This window comes from Ziziphus jujuba, chromosome 8, assembly GCF_031755915.1.
Source record: "Ziziphus jujuba cultivar Dongzao chromosome 8, ASM3175591v1".
NCBI lineage: Eukaryota > Viridiplantae > Streptophyta > Magnoliopsida > Rosales > Rhamnaceae > Ziziphus > Ziziphus jujuba.
In genome coordinates, this window is record NC_083386.1 from 5,833,271 (window position 1) to 5,851,990 (window position 18,720).

An 18,720-nucleotide genomic window follows, 5' to 3' on the forward strand; every position below is an offset into this window, starting at 1 on the left:
GGGAGGGTTCTGAATGCTCCGTGTTCCGGAAGTAGTAGGAATTCCAACCCCTCCCCTCTCCTTTTCTTTTTGTCCTTTTTCTCTTGACCCTTAATTTTGAGGTTTTTAAGGTCTCCAGTCGACCCACTTCACCTTTACTTTTCGAATATCTGTGCATGCATACAAAGACATTGACATATAATAACCATACGTTTATTTGGTCAATATGTTCGTAAATGCAATGTTTAAAATATCGAAAATATTTTGAGAATTTTATCAATATGGATAGAAATAAAATTTAAGTTTCAAATAAAAATTGATAAAATTTCTGTAATATTCATCAAAAATTTTTGATATTTTTTTTTATAATTTTTATAAAAATTTCTGTTAAAATATTCACATTAAATTTTTAATAATTTGATTAAAAAGTCTATAATTTTTATAGAAATTTTTAAAAATTTCATCAAAATTTAAAAATTTCATCAAAATTTATAAAATATCCATGAAATTTTTTATATATTTTTTTAAAAAATTCATAAATATTATTGATATTTAGTAATTTTTTTTAATCAAATTAACTTCATTGATAACTTTTTTTGACCTTTTAATTACCTTTTAAACATTTAGTGATATAAGAAAAATAAAATAAATTGAATTGAATAACATTAATAAGTTTTATTTATTGAATATTGATGAAGCAAAATGATCATGAATGGAATCTTGATGTACCAATGGATTAGAGATGTTCATTTAGATGATCATGATGGAAATTATGATCAAAATATTGCTCAACAAGTTGAAAAAAAGGGAATAAATGTTCAAAAAGTGATTGCTAAAAAAGTAAATTATAGTAATGGTGATTCGTTTCAGAAGCTTATGAGAGAGTCAACTAGAATTACTAGTGCTTCAGCTCCATCAGATGGCATAAATTCACAATTTGGGACTGTTAGTATTCATTCTAACTCAAGTGGTGATGAAGATAAATTTAATAAATTTTCTAAATTACAAGTTAGAAGGGGTAGTGGCCAAAAGGAATTATAAAGTAGAGAGGTTGGATTAAGCTCATTTACTGGTGAACAATATTATACACATGTAATACAAAATGAAGATCATGGGAGTAGAGATATAAATCAAGGAATTGGTGCTGTTGGAAAAGATTATATATGTAAAGAGAAATTTATAATGGAGTTGTTACAATAAGAAGAGGATTCGATTTCTATGAATTTTGGATCAATGAGAGTTGGAAGTCATTTTCATAATTTTTATTTGATGGATATTTATGGAATGTCATCAAATAGTAACTCATGAGTACCAACTTAAACTCAACCATCAGAGAGTAGTAGTTATGCACATAGTCAACCAATAATACAAGATGCATATGGTTGGCATATTAACAATTATATGCAAAATTATCAAAAAGATACATCTTTTCATAACTACTTATCATATTTTACATCTCAAAATCAAAATGAGGAAGAGAGCGATGGTTTTCAACAATTTAGAAGTCTTATATAATATTAAGATGACATTTATGAAATATAATGTAATTCTAATAATTGTTTTATATATTTTAGTTAATAAATAATTTTATCAAATTTGTAATTTTTAACATATTTTTATTAATGATAATTTAGCTATAGTTATTAATGCTTATTATAAATCAATTGATTAAGAAGAATATAATATCCATTCAATATTTTAGCAAGTTTTGTAATCAATTTAATAATTGATGGATTAAATAAGTTAATTCTAAAGTTTCAATAAAAATTTTTATTTTTTAAATAAATTTTCATCTTTTATATAAATTTTTATCAATATTCGATACTTTTCGATATTTTAATGGAAATTTTTGTATTTTGAACTCTCGATATTTCCATCGATACTGAACTTCTGGATAGTTAAAAATATTGGTCTCTTCTTCATTTTGATTTTGAGATATGAAATATGAGAAGTAGTTATGAAAAGATGTATCTCCTTTATAATTTTGCATATAACTGTTAATATGCTAACCATATGGATATTGCATTATTGATTGACTTTGTGCGTAACTACTACTCTCTGATGGTTAAGTTTGAGATGGTATTCATGAGTTGCTATTTGATGACATTTCAAAAATATCTATCGAATAAGGATTATGAAAATGACTTCCAACCCTCATTGATCCAAAAGTCATAGAAATCGAATCATTTTCTTATATGACATCTCCATTACAGATTTATTTTTACGTATATAGTTTTTTCTAACAGTACTAATTCCTTGACTTGCATCTCTACTTTCATTATCTTCATCTTGTGTTGCATATGTGTAATACTGTTCACTAGTAAATAGGTTTAATCCAACCTCTCAACTTGGTAATTCCCTTTAACCACTACCCCTTCTTACTTCTAATTCAAAAAATTATTGAAGTTATTTTCATCATCACTTGAGCTAGAATGACTACTAAAAATCTTAAATTATGAATGTGTACCACCTGATGGAACTGAAGCACTAATAGTTCTAGTTGAATATCTCAGAAGCTTCTGAATTAAATCACAACTACTAGAATTTACTTCTTTAACAATCATTTTTTGAACATTTATTCCCTCTTTTTTAGCTTGATGAGTAATCTTTGGATTATGATTCCCTTCATGATCATCTAAATAAACATCTCTAATCCATTGGTATATCAAGATTCCCTTCATGCTCATTTTGCTTCATCAATATTCAATAAATAAAACTTATTAATGTTATTTAATTCAATTCATTTTATTTTGCGTATCTCACTAAATGTTTGAAAGGTAATTAAAAGGTTAAAAAAAAGTTATCAATGAAGTAATTTGATTAAAAAAAATTACTAAATATCAATAATATTTATGAATTTTTTAAAAAAATATATAAAAAATTTCATGGATATTTTTTAAATTTTAATGGAAATTTTAAAAATTTCTATAAAAATTATAGATTTTTTAATCAAATTATTAAAAATTTAATGTAAATATTTTAATAGAAATTTTTATGAAAATTATAAAAAAAATATCAAAATTTTTTTTACGAATATTACAGAAATTTTATCAATTTTTATTTAAAATTTAAATTTTATTTTTATCCATATTAATAAAATTCTTAAAATATTTTCGATATTTTAAACATTGCATTTACATACATATTGACCAAATAAACGTATGGTTATTATATGTCAATGGCTTTGTATGCATGCACAGATATTCGAAAAGTAAAGGTGAAGTGGGTCGACTGGGGACCTTTAAAACCTCAAAATTAAGGGTCAAGAGAAAAAGGACAAAAAGAAAAGGAGAGGGGAGGGGTTGGAATTCCTACTACTTCCGGAACACGGAGCATTCAGAACCCTCCCATTCATTAACTGAAACGCGTTTGTTTTTTTTTCTTCCCCTCTTTTTCAAAGAAAGTGGCCTTTCTCCTTTTTGTTTTTGTCTCGTCGCTCCTGGGTTGTCATACAAAACCAACATTGGCGAGCTCAAAAAAGAGGACCAAACCCAAGGATTCTTTTATTTTTCCTTCATGATCATTTAAATAAACATTTCTAAACCTTGCTTCATCAATATTTAATAAATAAAATTTATCAATATTATTTAATTTAATTTATTTTATTTTATTTATATCACTAAATGTTTGAAAGACAAATAAAGGGTTAAAAAAAAAACTATCAATGAAATTAATTTGATAAATTTTTTTTTACTATATATCAATAATATTTATGAATTTTTTTAAAAAAATTCAAAAAATTTCACGGATAGTTTTGAAATTTGGATAGAAATTTTATGGAAATTTTAAAAAATTTCCATAGAAATTATAAATTTTTAACCAAATTATTAAAAATTCGATATAAATATTTTAATAGAAATTTCTATGGAAATTATAAAAAAAAATATTGATGAATACTATAACAATTTTATTTGTTTCCATTTGGAACCTAAATTCTGTTTCCATCCATGGAAAAATATATATATCAGCGAAATTTTTAGGATAATTTATAGTTTTTAAACTTTCTCATAAGTATTTTTTAAAAGACTCAGCAAATTTTAAATGATCCGGCAAATTTCTCTTGTAAGCCTGTAAATTTTAAATTATGTGACAAATCTCTCTCTATAAATCTTTTACTATATCTATCAAATCCATATATATATATATATATATATGTAAATATATTCAATTTGATATATCAAGGATATAAGAAAGCATGCAAATTAAGTTGTATCTTTTGGGCACGTCAAACATGATAGTACAAGTCTCCCAATATAACTTAAGCTAATAAAACTATTTACTTATCCATAATAGAAATAAATAAAAGTTCCAATTCTTATTTTTGGTCAACAAAATTATTAATTCATAGTTGATCTTATAAAAAATGCCATCTTAATATATTTTAACGTTTACTTTTAAGTTAATTGTTTCAATGATAAATACTAAGATTAATTGTTCAACTAAAAATATCAAATTACACATACGTATACATACCTCAGCTTTACATATTAGGAACCTACTACGATACCTCTGGGGTACAGTTGCCTTGCAGCCTACTCCTAGTTATTATTGTAGTACTGTTACAAAATAATTCTCCCAAAAGAAAAAAAAAAAATATATATATATATATACAAAATGGTGGCTAGAGGGCTAGATGGTGGGAATGAGATATCCAAGAAGATGAAGCTCTAGCAAACAAAGTAGCAATGGACGCTGAGTTATATGACGCTGCAATCAATGGAAGCCATGATTACTTTGCTAAGAGAGCTGACGCGGCCACAACGAATTTGAGTGGGCAGGTGACAACGGAACTAAAAAATACCTTTCTTCATGTGGCAGCAAAATCAGGGAAGCTACGGATTGAAGAAGAACAACCACATTTGGTTGGTTTTCTGTACGAGAAAAATGAGAAAGGAAACACTGCACTACATGTTGCGGCGAAATTCGGTCATTTGGAATTTGTAAGAATCCTAATGAGGGCAAGAAAGAAGGATATGGAAAGAAACATGAAGCTGCTGACCATAGTGAATCAGCAAGGGGAAACAGCTCTCCATGAAGCTGTTCGCCATAATCACTTCGATATCGTCAAATTACTCATCGAGGAAGAACCGGAATTGGTTTCACTTAAGAACCATGCGGGAGAATCTCCTCTTTTCATGGCGGTGGATAGATGCTTTTACCCAGTTGCTCTTCATATCCTTGAAAAGAACAACCCAAACTGCTCCTTTGATGGAAGGAACGGCATGAATGTCTTGCATGCAGCCGTTATTCGCTCCCAACGTATATGACTATACGACTCTTTAAGTTATTATCATTTTTTTTTTCACTTCCATTAATATTGTTCACGTATTCGTGTTCTGATGTGGATATTTGCATCTTTTTATTGTCTACCTTTCTCAATTTTTTAACTTTTTGCAGGCTGTGGAAGAAATTTTACTGTTACAGAGGTCCTTACAGAGGTCCTCTCACTTTTCTTCCAGAATCTTAATAGAATCCATAAACTTCATCGACAAACAGAGACACTCTCGCCTAAACTCCACAAACCAAAATCAGGTATGAATTTTTTTTTTAATTTTTAATTTTTATGATTATCTACTTAAAACATGTGATTCTTTCTCCAAATCCTCTCCATGTGTCATATAGACAGGGGGAAAATTAAACATACAGTACGACCCATATATATATATATATATATAAAAGAGATGTTGGCAGGCATACAACTCAAACTTTGTTGAGGTCCATATAGAACGCTAAAATTATTTTTTCTAACATTATACATCCTAAATTTTTATTTTACTTAACATTATTGGTTATCCTATTAAAAATGTATAAAAAAATAATCACATATCACTCATGTATTTGTCAAATAAAGTTAAATCAGATAATTTTACAGCTTCATGTGCCTCTCGTATATGTGATCATTCATAAATTGAGCTCTTGAGATTGGGAAAAAATGAAAGTTTGAGGCACCAAGTTAGTTCTAAATCCTGCCTTACTTTACTGATTACTATAAAAAAGCAAATAGGTGTAGAAAGAGCCAAGGAAGGTCTTGCGGTTGATGACGTATCTAGTGGTGCGGATCCTACAGCTTACTTAGTTCTTATTGTTGTTGACAAAAGAGAATTGTCCTCTTTTTTATTTATTTATTTATTTTTTCGGGTTTTTTTTGGGTATTATTGATGAATGAAGCTTAGTTCTCAATCTCCTCGAAACACAGTGCAAAAACCCACCATCTAAATCATCTTACTTTCCAAATTGATTGAGAAAACTATATAAGAAAATGAAAAAGAAAAAAATGGTGCATCTTTAGTTTTGACAGGGCCCGATGAAATCCAAACTTAAAAATTATTGCGTCCCCTCTCTTATAACTCTCTCTGTGCCTCTCTCCTCTTTCTCTATCTTGTCTCTGTTCCTTTTCTTTTTTTTTTTTAGTGTACTCTCTCTCGTGATATTTCTTTCAGCAAGCAAAACTTTATTTTAGCAATATAGAGGAGCTTTTTTCTATGGACTTTCTTCAAAGAACTTCAAATTTTTGGATTTTTTTTCTTGTGTTTATTAACAATAAAAACAATAGAAAGTGTTTTTGAGAGGAATCTATTTTTTTTTCCCCTTTTTTTCTTCTTTTTTCTTTCACTTTTTTTCCTCTACATTTTTTAAACTCCAGATAGAACTTAAAAAATTGTAAAATTATTTAATTTAATCTTATTTGACAAATAGGTGCGTGATGCATAATTATTCTGTTATGAATTTTTAACAAATAAATCAAACATGCATGTAAAATGGAAATTTGAGGCACAAAATGCTAGAAAAAACAATTTATGGTACAACATATCAATTTCAACAAAGTTTAAAATGTATGCTTGCCAATATCTCAATATATAATTGGATGAAATTAGTATAAAAGAGTAATAGCTTTGTTCCTGCATTGCCGACAAAAATGTTTATTTTCAGCGATGGGATGACATAGGTTTTACACCGAGGGCTTGTGGTTCGGGCATTCACAAGGAACAATATATATATATATATATATATATTATATTTTTAGTATTATTGCCTCTTGACATTTTTGTACTGCAGTATATGTTTTTCCAAACATTTTTGTTCTGCAGTACATATATTTTTTAACATTTTTAAAAAATATATTTTAAAAATTATTTTATTCATTAATTCCACTTTAGTTAACTAATTTCGTGAGAGCATTTTAGGCCTTCATTTATCATGAAATTCACATTTGATTGAGTTAAAAAAAAAAAAAAAAAAAAAAAAAAAAAAAAAAAAAAAAAAACGAAAAGACCAAACTAACGGAAGAGACTAACAGCCACCTTGTATGACGCGCACATGACTAGTACTAGAATGCAATTATACCAAATTAGAGATGCATGCTAAAGTGAAAAAGTGAAAGAGTGCAAAACACTTTTAAAGATACTTAAAGTGCTTATAAAATGTATTGAAACTTTATATTAATAAAAATATATAAATTAATTAATATAAATTTAAAATGTGTAAATCAAGAGTGTTTTTCATATTATTTCTTTCTTGCTGAAAATAAACTAAATTTCATAAACATATTTAAAAGAGAACTATTATTCATTTAATAAATTGGTTAAATATTAAAAAAAGGAAATATAATTTTTCCTAAAATGAAAATAATAACCTGTACATATTATAGAGATTCAAAATAAAATAATAAAAGGCATCCAAAAAAAGTGATTAATTAATTTTTACAAATAATGTAATTTTTTTGGAAAAGTAAGTTTTTTATTAAAAAAATACATATTTTATATAAAAAAATACACATCTAATGTTTGGTTGGATTAAATGGTGAGTTTTTAGATTTTATTTTGGTTTTAAGTTTTTTTAGTTTCCTAATCTATTTTATTAAATTTAATTGGCAAAAATGGAGAAAAAAAAAAAAACATTACAAGGTACTGAAGAATAATTTTGGAAGGTTTTTATTAATTTTAATGGATTTAAACTAATTTATAATAATTTTAAAAATAAAAGATATCGAAGTGTTAAAAAAAATTATACAACCTTCTAAATGAAATAATATGATTTTCAAAGGTACTAAGACACTTTTATCGCTCCCTTTTTTTTTTTTTTTCTTCGTAGAATACGAATTAAAGTAAAAGGCATTTTGGTATCTTATACTTAAATTTTTTTTTTTTAAGGCTTTGCATGTTAGAATCCTCTATTTTAGATAATTATCTTTTAACATTCAAATGTAAATTACCTAAGCCTGCGAATTCAATTTTGTGGGACTTTTCACTCACATTTTTTTTTCCCTATCAATAACGATTTACAAAATTCTTAGAGTCATAAATTTGGACTACCCTAGTTCATGTAAAGCTAAAGTTAAATAGGACTAAAATATAACAAATTGTAAACAAATTAAGATTTAAATTGTAACATTTTAAAAATGAAAGCCTAAAATGAATTTTTTGCAACATTGGAAAATACCAAATTGTGTATTTTTTTTAAAATAATATTGTCAGTAGACTTGCAGGTGTTGATTATTAGTACATTCCACAATACAATCAAATTATCATTCAAATCATCTTATATATATCTTCCTTAGCTAATCCTTAACATTTTATCGGTTCCTCTCTCTCCCCCCCTCTCTCTATATATATATAGATATAGATTTTGTGTATGAGGTGCTGAAGAAAGTAAACTCTTCAATACTCGAAAAAGCCGATGATTTTGGGTGGACTTCTCTCCACTATGCCGCACACTTTGGGAATGCGAAACTTGTTGAACTATTTTTGAAGCAGGATGGTAATGTCAATAGGTCTCTTGCTTCCAAAAAGAACAAGCAAGGTATGTCTTCCCTTCACATTGCAGCCAAAAAAGGACACGTTGATGTAATTAGAACACTAATCAAAGAATGTCCAGAAATTTGTGAGTTGTTTGACAACAAAAACAGGACGGCTCTTCATGTTGCTGTGGAAAGTAGCGAGGCAGAAGCGGTGAAATTCTTCCTACGGTCATTGACATTTCTGGATCTTATAAATGAGAAAGATAATAAAGGAAATACAGCTTTGCATCTAGCAGCTGCCTCTACTAGAGCAGATTTCAAAATTCTAGCAATGCTGGCAAATGACTCAAAAATTGACAAAGAGGCTACAAATAACAACGGGATGACATTTTATGACATCGTTCTATCAAACAAGCAACTAAAGGATAAAGAACTTGTAAGTTTCTGGCACTGACACATTGAATATTTAACTGTTATATATGAATGATTGCCTTACATCTCTACCTGGTTTTGGAATTTGGTGTTGCAAACATTGTTTTCTAAAAAAATTATACACTTAAAGGTATATTATTATTTTAACTTATTTTTAACAGAAACTCAAGGCCTTCATGGAAAAGTTATTTTTGAGGGAACATACTTCTAACTATAAACCATGACACCGCATTTTGTCATCTCTCACATGAGTTGAAAAACAACAAGGTTTCTTTTTTTTTTTTTTTTTTTTTTTTTTTCATGCCTCATACATACACACACACAGACATATATATATATATATATATATATCAACATCATGCAAATTAATTACGTCTCCAGGTGGAACTAGTAATGCTGAAGTTTGAAGTAGGTACTGGTCTGCCGAGTTTGGAACAAAAGTTCATCAGAGAAGAAACTAAAGAAGCAGAGATTAATAATGTTAATCATGAGGCAGAAATAGATGGACAAGTTGATGAAGAAGAAGAGAAAGAGAAACCTAATGGAGAAGATGTGCAAAAAAAACATGTAGCATCACACAAGAAGAAGCATAATCCACAACTGAAGCAAGCAGTCAAGGATGCTGCCATGATCAATCTAATGATAGCAACATTCATAGCTACTGCAACTTTCACGGCCGCTTTCACACTGCCTGGCGGATACGACAAAGATGGCTTAGCAGTTTCGAGCAGCAGAGCAGACTTTCAAAGGTTTCTGTTTTGTGATAAAGTGGCTTTTGCTTGCTCCACTGCTTCCATGTTAATCCACTTTGTTGTACCCGTCCTTGGAGCTTTGGCAGTCCCTCTATACCCAATGTCTTGGATAACGTTATTAACGGGAACATCTCTTGTTTTTATGGTGATTGCTTTTGACCAAGGCATAAGAGCAATATTCCCAGAACATTCAGCACGAAATCCATTTCCTATTCTGCCAATGGTTGTTCTCATCTTTATGGCTGTTATGGGGACATCAATAATTATATTTTTAATGCCCAGAATACTCCGCAAGATTCTGCCTCAAATCAATGCTAGAAGTCGTTTCGGACTCTGGAGTGGTTGAGAGTTGACACCGAGACATAATTACATTTTATATTATTTTTTAGTATTTGGTATCATTTTATCTCATAAGTTGGTAGTCGTAGATGGATGCTTTCAAAATGCTGTTTGAAATTTACTTACCTGGTGTACATTTCTTATATGATGTGTTTTTTTTTTTTTTTCTTTTTTGGAGAGAATTTTATGTAACAAGTAGACTGAGGATGAAATTTGCAGATCGACCTCATCATGGTCATGGTTGTTGAGAGTGAGGGAGAAGAGGACATGTGTTAGAAAACTCAAACTAATTAGGTTTCAAGATTGTCATACTGTATCTGCCATTTTCCGCTAATCCTTAACAATTGGTCAATTCCTATGAAGATTTTGTGAGCAAAGTACTACAGAAACACTTTCAAAATGAAGCATCACTACCTTTGACTACCAAAATCGACTTGCATATCTATAATCCCATCGTAAATCATAATTTTATGCAGTTTATTTTGAAAAGTTATTGTTAATAAAACATGAAATATGCTGGTACATACACAAGACAGAAAATGAATAAAGACTATTAAGGAATTGTTCTATAAAAAAACATTCATATATCATGTCTTCATATCTTAATCCATGAATATACAAAGCTATTTATACTAGAAACATAATTTTCTAAAACTATGAATATAGACTAGAACAATAAATACATATCAAACTCCTAAGAGACAAGTACAAGAATACATGCATCTGTGACAAGTACATGAATACATGCATCTGTGACAAGTATAATTAAATCCTTAAATAAATAAACCTTATCTTCAAGATACATGAAATAATTCTCAATTAATATTCTCCTCCTTGGGAATTGTTTCATGTACCCCCAACATATTTCTCATATGCTCAAACTTTGCCTTTTGAAGACTTTTGGTTAAAACATCTGCTACTTGAGCTTCAGAAGGACAATAATTCAACTTGATTTCTTCATTAGCCACCATCTCCCTTATAACATGAAACTTGACTCTAGTATGCTTGGCAATGCCATGAAGAACTGGATTTTTAGCAAGAGAAATGGCAGATTTGTTGTCCACATTAATGACCATAGGTGAACTAACATTTATGCCCAAATCTGAAAGTATTTTCTGAATCCAGATTGCTTGATTTGCTGCAGAGACAGCAGCAACATATTCTGCTTCAGCAGAGGATTGAGCAACAACTTCTTGTTTCTTTGAGCACCAAGAAAACACACCATTTCCAAGAGTGAATACATAACCTGAAGTACTTTTGCCGTCATCTTCATTTCCAGCCCGATCTGAGTCCGAAAAACCCATTAATTCACTTGAGCATTTTGAACTGAACCATAACCCATACTTGGCAGTCCCTTTCACATATCTCAGGATTCTTTTAGCACATCTAAGATGTTTCTCACATGGTTCATGCATAAATCTTGATAAATAGCTCACAGAAAACATAATATCAGGTCTGGTGTGTGTGAGGAACAAAAGACCTCCAATGATACTCCTAAACATGGTAGCATCTACTTTTTCACCTGTATCATTTTTTGACAGCTTCTCATTGCAGGCCATTGGTGTAGAAACTGGTTTGCAATCTTTCATCTTCCATTTCTTCGACAAATCTTTGGCATACTTAGATTGAGACATTAAAATACCTGTATCTTTCTATGATTTCCATGCCAAGAAAGTAGTGCATGATACCAAGATCTGACATTTCAAATTGCTTCTGCATTTCCATTTTGAATTTCTGAATTCCATCCTTGTCATCACCTGTTACTAACAAATCATCAACATACATAGAGAGAACAAGAGTTGAACCTTTCTTGACATATAATGTTGCCTCATTTGGACTCCTTTGAAAACCACATTTACTTAAATAAGCATCAATTTTTCCATACCAGGCTCTTGGAGCCTGTTTCAGTCCATACAAAGCTTTATTGAGCTTTAAAACTTTATCACCTTCAATCTTAGTTGGAAAACCTTGAGGAATGTCAACGTAAATATCCTCTTTCAACTCACCATTCAGAAATGCTGATTTAACATCTAAATGATAAATTTTCCAGCCAAATTTTGCAGCCAAAGCCACCAGCAGTCTAACTGTATCTTGTCTGGCTACAGGAGCAAATGTTTCTCCATAATCCAAACCAGCTTTTTGAGCATATCCCTTTACAACTAATCTAGCTTTCAGTTTGTTGACTGAACCATCCGGGTTTCTCTTCACCTTGTAAATCCATTTTAGACCAATTGGCTTTCTTCCTTTAGGTTTGCTCACAAGATTCCAAGTTTGGTTCTTGTTAATTATAAACAACTCCTCCTCCATAGCTTGAACCCATCTAGGATCTTGTGATGCCTCTTCATATGAATCTGGTTCAGAGATAGCTAGATTGCAGCTCTCATATATATCAGCAATACTTCTGGTTCTTGGCTTCAATGGTTCATCTTCATCATCATCATCAAATTCATCTTTGTTATTTTGCTGTTGTTCCTTTAACTCTAGATAAGGTTCAGGAATAATATTTTCTTGTTTCTTTAATTTTTTCTCAGCAAAATCCCAATATGTTCCTTCATCAATTAACACATCTCTGCTGATAAGAACCTTTCCTTCTTGAATATCATAAACTTTGTAACCTTTGGTCATAGGAACATAGCCTAGGAAAATCCCAAGTCATGACTTTTGATCTAATTTGGATCTCTTGGGTGCTGGCACATGGATATAACATCCAGAACCAAAGATTTTCACATGCTTTACTGAAGGTTTATGACCTGTCCATGCTTCAATGGATGTGACTTCCTTCAAGGCTGAAGTAGGAAGTCTATTCATGAGATATACTGCTGTGTAGGATGCTTCAGCCCAGAATTCATTTGGAAGCTTCTTCTCACCTATCATACATCTTACCATCTCCATGACAACTCTATTCTTTCTCTCCACAACACCATTCTGTTGTGGGGTGTACAGCGTTGTGAGTTGATGAGAAATACCATACTTATTGCAAAAATGTTTGAATTCCTTAGAGTTGAACTCAAGACCATTGTCTGTTCTGAGAGCCTTGATTTTGCTGTCTATTTGAGCTTCAACCATCCTCTTGAACTTCTTAAAAACATCAAAAACATGTGACTTACTTTTGATGAAATAAATCCAGGTCATACGGGTATAATCATCCACAAACAGAACAAAGTATTTGTTCTTGTTCAAGGATTCTTCCTTCATGGGACCACAAAGGTCACTATGAATAAGCTCAAGCTTGCTCTTTGCTCTCCATGTTGCTTCAGCAGGAAATGGAATTCTATGCTGCTTTCCCATTTGGCAGACTCCACATATTTCATTTGGAATTATCACTTCTGGCATATTTCTGGCCATACCTTCCTTACATAGTTTAGATAGAGCATTATAGTGAAAATGTCCAAATCTAGAGTGCCATAGCTTGGATTCATCAAGAGCTACATTACATGCATCTTCTTTTTGAATATTAAGATTCAACATGAAAGTCTTGTTAACCATGGGCAGTCTTGTAGTTAAAGAGCCTTTCTTATCATAAATATAACATGAATTTCTTTTAAATAAAATGGAATAGCCATTCAATATCATTTGAGGAACACTTAGGAGATTATGAGAGAGAGAGGGGACATAAAGAACCTGTTTGATAAGTCTTGGTCCAGACTTGGTTTGAATCAAAACAGTTCCCCTTCCAGCAGCCTCTACAACTTGTCCATTTCCAATTCTTATCTTAAGTTTGATAGATTTGTCTATAAGCTTTGAATTAGACTCTCCTCCTTAGCCATGTGACTTGTGCATCCACTATCAACCAGCCATGTATGTAAATCGGATTCGAGTAATTGAGAGGCAAGAAATACATACTCTTCAGATTCTTCTTCTTTTTCTTCTTCTGTGACATTTGCTTGTTGAGATGTCCCTCCTTTGCCTTGTGCATTTTTCAGTCTGCAATTTCTTTCAAAATGACCCACCTTTTTGCAGAACCTGCAATGAATGGGAGGCTTGCCTTTATATCTGCAATCGTCCTCCTTGTGATTTGTTCTGGTACAATGTTTGCATGGTGGAAAACTTGGCTTTTGGTCTGAATTTACAGAAATCGGCACACCCTTTCCTTTGTCTGAACTTCTTTTCGTAGGTTTCTTGCCATCTTTTTTGCTTTGCTTATTTTTGTGTCTTGCTTCGAATGCTCCTTCAAGATTATCTTCATCATCTCTTATGCTTAGCCTTTTTTCAAAGGCATAAAGCCTACTAATCAGTTCTGAAATACCAAGAGTTTTAGGATCAACAGACTCTTCAATGGTTGAAATCTTTGACTCATACTTTGTTGGTAGGCTGACAAAGAGTTTTTCAATAATATTTTCATCTGGAAAATCTTGACCAAGAAATCTAATCTTGTTTACCACATCAAGGAGCCTTGAAGCATATTCTTTAACATTTTCTCCTTCCTTCATTTTCATGAGATCAAACTCCCTCTTCAAGGTTCTTAAATTGACAGACTTGACTTGGTTATTACCTTCAAATTCCAGCTTCAATTTGTTCCACACTTCTTGTGGAGACTTAATATTAATAATCCTTGTAAAGACTTCATTTGTGACAGCTTGATGAATGCAGGTCAAAGCTTTTGGCTTCCTTTGGATTAGCTCTTCATGTCTTTTAAACTGAATAAGAGTGGGATTATCAGGTAGAGGAGGAGGATTAGTGTCTTGCTCTACCACTTCCCACAAATTGAGAGCTTCAAGATAGGCTTGCATCTTGAAAGCCCATAAATGATAATTGCTTCCATCAAACTTTGGAGGACCAGAACCAATCTGCTCACTTGAAGACATGCTTGACAGATCCCTCAAGAATCTAGCTCTGATACCACTTGTTAATAAAACATGAAATATGCTGGTACATACACCAGACAGAAAATGAATAAAGACTATTAAGGAATTGTTCTATAAAAAAACATTCATATATCATGTCTTCATATCTTAATCCATGAATATACAAAGCTATTTATACTAGAAACATAATTTTCTAAAACTATGAATATAGACTAGAACAATAAATACATATCAAACTCCTAAGAGACAAGTACAAGAATACATGCATCTGTGACAAGTACATGAATACATGCATCTGTGACAAGTATAATTAAATCCTTAAATAAATAAACCTTATCTTCAAGATACATGGAATAATTCTCAATTAACAGTTATATACTCACAAAGTAAAACTTCCCAAAATACATATGCTTAATAAAGAAAAGAACAACCTATTTATACGTAACATATAGAGGGACTGTAAATAATTACGTTAATGATTGATTAGAACTAACTACTCAAAGAAACAAACGGGACAAGTGCAATTGAATAAATCATTCTTATGGATAGAATTTCAAGAAATTTCTATGGAAGGAATTCTAAATTGCGCAATCAAGAAGACAATTTTCACTAATCTTAGCACTACAAAGCTTCTGAGAAAACATGGAAGAAAATGAAGTCTTCAAACTTACAAAGAGAAGCACAATGGTGAAAAGAATAGATATATAACAAAAGAATATATAATGTCATATATATATTCCTTTAATTTTTAATCCATAGCATTCACACGAGATAGAGCCTGAAACACATTGATCTTTCTATCTACAAATCACACATTAATTTCATCATTTACCTTTGAGCCGCAAAGTAAATGCTTGCAAGGCTAGAAGAAGTTCCTTTAACTTTTCCTTGACTGCTTCATCAATCAAGTTACCATCCCTGTCAAACTTTGCTGGAGTTTGGTAAGCATTCACAAAAATCTCAGGTTTGTTGATGAAATAAAGATCAATATGAACTCCAATTTGGCGAAGATGATATTGTGCTCCTCCGGCACTAAGATCATATGCAGCTGTTACAACTGCAGCAGCTTTATCAGCCCAAACATTTGGCGGTCTTGAGGCCCAGTCAATTGCATTCTTCAGCGGTGCTGGCACAGTAGGGAGGAAAAATGTTTTAGAATGTAGAAGCAGAGGTACTAGCAAGCACCAAATTTCTTGTCAAAATAAAAAAATCCCAAATCCATATACATCAAGTCATATTAAATGATTTAGATGAGATCCCACTTCATCAATGTAGGAAAATTTAATCTCAGAGAATAGAATATTAAATACCGGAATTAAACTAGTTAAATATGTGTAATATTATAGAACAATAAGCTCTATCATCTTCACAATTTGGAACAAAAAATATTGAAACACGGAAGTAACAGTTGTGATTTCTGCTACCTTTTAATTATATATAGATACTAAAAGTTCCTATGTTGATTTGTCCACTAAAGTAACAACTATCCTTATACCTAGCTTAATTAAGTCTAGAGTAGTCCCAGATCAAACCTCTTCAGTTAATTAAGTCAACTATCCTTTTAATTATACATATCTACTTAATTAAAAAAAAAATAAAAAAAATCCAAACTTAAATGCAAGCGAGCTTGCACATTGAATAATCATAATCGAAGTAGCAATGTCCGGCGGGCCGCCACGGTCACCGGCAACCGTCGCCGGCGGCGACGCGTGCGGTGGCCGTTGGCTGTGAAATTTTGCAGACTTATAGATCTTGAGGAGAGCAACCCAACGGGACCGGCGGTGAGCAAAACAGAGGTTGGACGGCGGAGAAATCACCGTTTGAAGATTTCCGGCCCCTCGCCGGAAAATGCTCCGATCCCGGCGCGTCGGTGGTCCGATGGTCGTGATTTTTGGTGGGTAGGCCGGACTTGAGGAGAGGATCAAGGCTAGCTGGCGCGTGTACTGTATATCGGTCGGAACAGGGTCGATTCGCGGTGGTCGGCGGTGGAGGGGTAAAAGTCGCCGCCAAACTTCGGAGGTCCGATCCGGGCACGTCCGGCGGCCGTTCGCCGTGAAACTTGGAGGTTTTGCCGGAAATGAGGTGGGCAACTTGGCTGGCCGGCATGTGTACAGTAACTCGGCCAAAAAGTTTGAAAATTACCGGAGGCCGATGACTCTCTCTCTCTCTCCTCTCTCTCTTTCTCTCTCCTCTCTCTCTTCCCCGAGAGTTTTAACAAATAAAACCCCTGCGTGATACTGTTCATGCCATGTGGACCAATCAGAAGCTGACACGTGGCATTACTGTGCACTTAAGCCAGATATATTAAATAATACGGTACCCGATGAATTTCAAACGTCCGTAACTTTTTAACCAAATGTCCGATTTAAGCGTGCCGCTAGTCTATGAACTCGTATCGCCGAGTACTTTACAACCATACAAGAGTCAACTCAAAATTACATCACAAGAAAAAGTCAACTCCCAGCACCTTTTGGACAGTTTGCACTTCAACTTGTTTCGCCCATAACTTTCAAACCGTAGCTCCGTTTTCGACGTGCTACTAGTCTACGAACTCAGGGCGTCATACACTTCGCCACGGTACCCTGGTCAACTCGAAATTCCCACAGAGTCAAAAAGTCAACTTTTGACCCCTTGATCAACGGTCAACGGTCAACCTCGGTCAACGTGCACAGATTCCGGTGCGATTTGGGACGGGTTGTTAAAACAATATCATTATAGCTCCATTACTTTTTGTTTTTGTTTTTGTTTTTTTTTTTTTAAATATAACATTATCTTTTAAAACTCTTACTCATAGAATTATAATTTGATCCATTTACCTTTTCTTTGACCCTTTTTAAAAATAAAATAAAATTATAAACACTTTGAAAAACAAACAAACAACCAAACAGACACATAAACACACATACATACTTCTTCTAAAACTGTTAAATCTTTAAAAAGCATTGGTGTTAAAATCCCCAATTAATAAATGAAAAGACAACAACTTATATGTAATAATCATAATTGCCTTTATACAAATTCAAAAGTTAAAGCTTAATACATTTTAAATTATCTTGTAAAGGAGGAAAAAAAAAAGTTAATTATGAATTTATATATTATTTTATCCATTAACTTTCATTATTTTTATCTTTAAAAATGGATAAAAGAATTTCATTAAATGAATGGTGATAAGTCAAACCTTAACTTAATTATTAAAAGATTTAAAAATAATGCTATTTTAAAATAGTAGTGGAACGTGAAAATGTCATAATATATTTTTCACCATAAAAATATAATATTTAAAAAATAGCGTTATAATAACATTTACTCAAATGTGTATATATCCTCCATTTTAATGCCTTGGTCCATAGCTTTTTATAACTTTTGGACCATTAAAGATTAGATCCTCGTAAGATTGGTTTTATGTAGCAGTTAGGCATACCAACCATAGCTTTTTGTAAGTAGCAATCCTTCAAGATTGCAAAATCGTGGGACCAAAAACGATAAATTACATTGTATGCTATTTTCCAAACCAGAGAAAAAGAAGACATTAGAAAAAGGTCATGTTGAATTTTTTTTTCCCCCTCAATAAAGAAAATACATATAACAGCTCGTGACAATCTCCACTGGTTTTCACAAAATTTACCTAGTTACCAAGTAAAATTAATTATTGTTAGATCTGAGAGCTTCGATATGT

The 18,720-nt window shown here is 31.7% G+C and overlaps 1 protein-coding gene across 1 annotated transcript; it reads left to right on the plus strand.

Annotated features, from left to right (window-relative positions):
* Positions 1–4,623: 4,623 nt before the first annotated feature.
* Positions 4,624–9,372, plus strand: LOC107412918 (uncharacterized). Its single transcript, XM_048470051.2, has 5 exons — positions 4,624–5,238; positions 5,377–5,511; positions 5,984–6,063; positions 8,733–9,152; positions 9,310–9,372. Exons 1-5 carry the CDS (start codon positions 4,665–4,667, stop codon positions 9,370–9,372), a joined length of 1,272 nt encoding a protein of 423 aa, XP_048326008.2. The 5' UTR covers positions 4,624–4,664.
* Positions 9,373–18,720: the final 9,348 nt, after the last annotated feature.

Excerpts from the sequence above, each read along its gene's own strand:
- LOC107412918 (XM_048470051.2), top strand. The coding sequence starts at position 4,665 with ATGGACGCTGAGTTATATGACGCTGCAATCAATGGAAGCCATGATTAC. Across the intron at positions 6,064-8,732 it reads CAGCTTACTTAGTTCTTATT|GATGGTAATGTCAATAGGTC; the intron begins GTTGTTGACAAA and ends TTTTTGAAGCAG. Across the intron at positions 9,153-9,309 it reads AACTAAAGGATAAAGAACTT|AAACTCAAGGCCTTCATGGA; the intron begins GTAAGTTTCTGG and ends TATTTTTAACAG.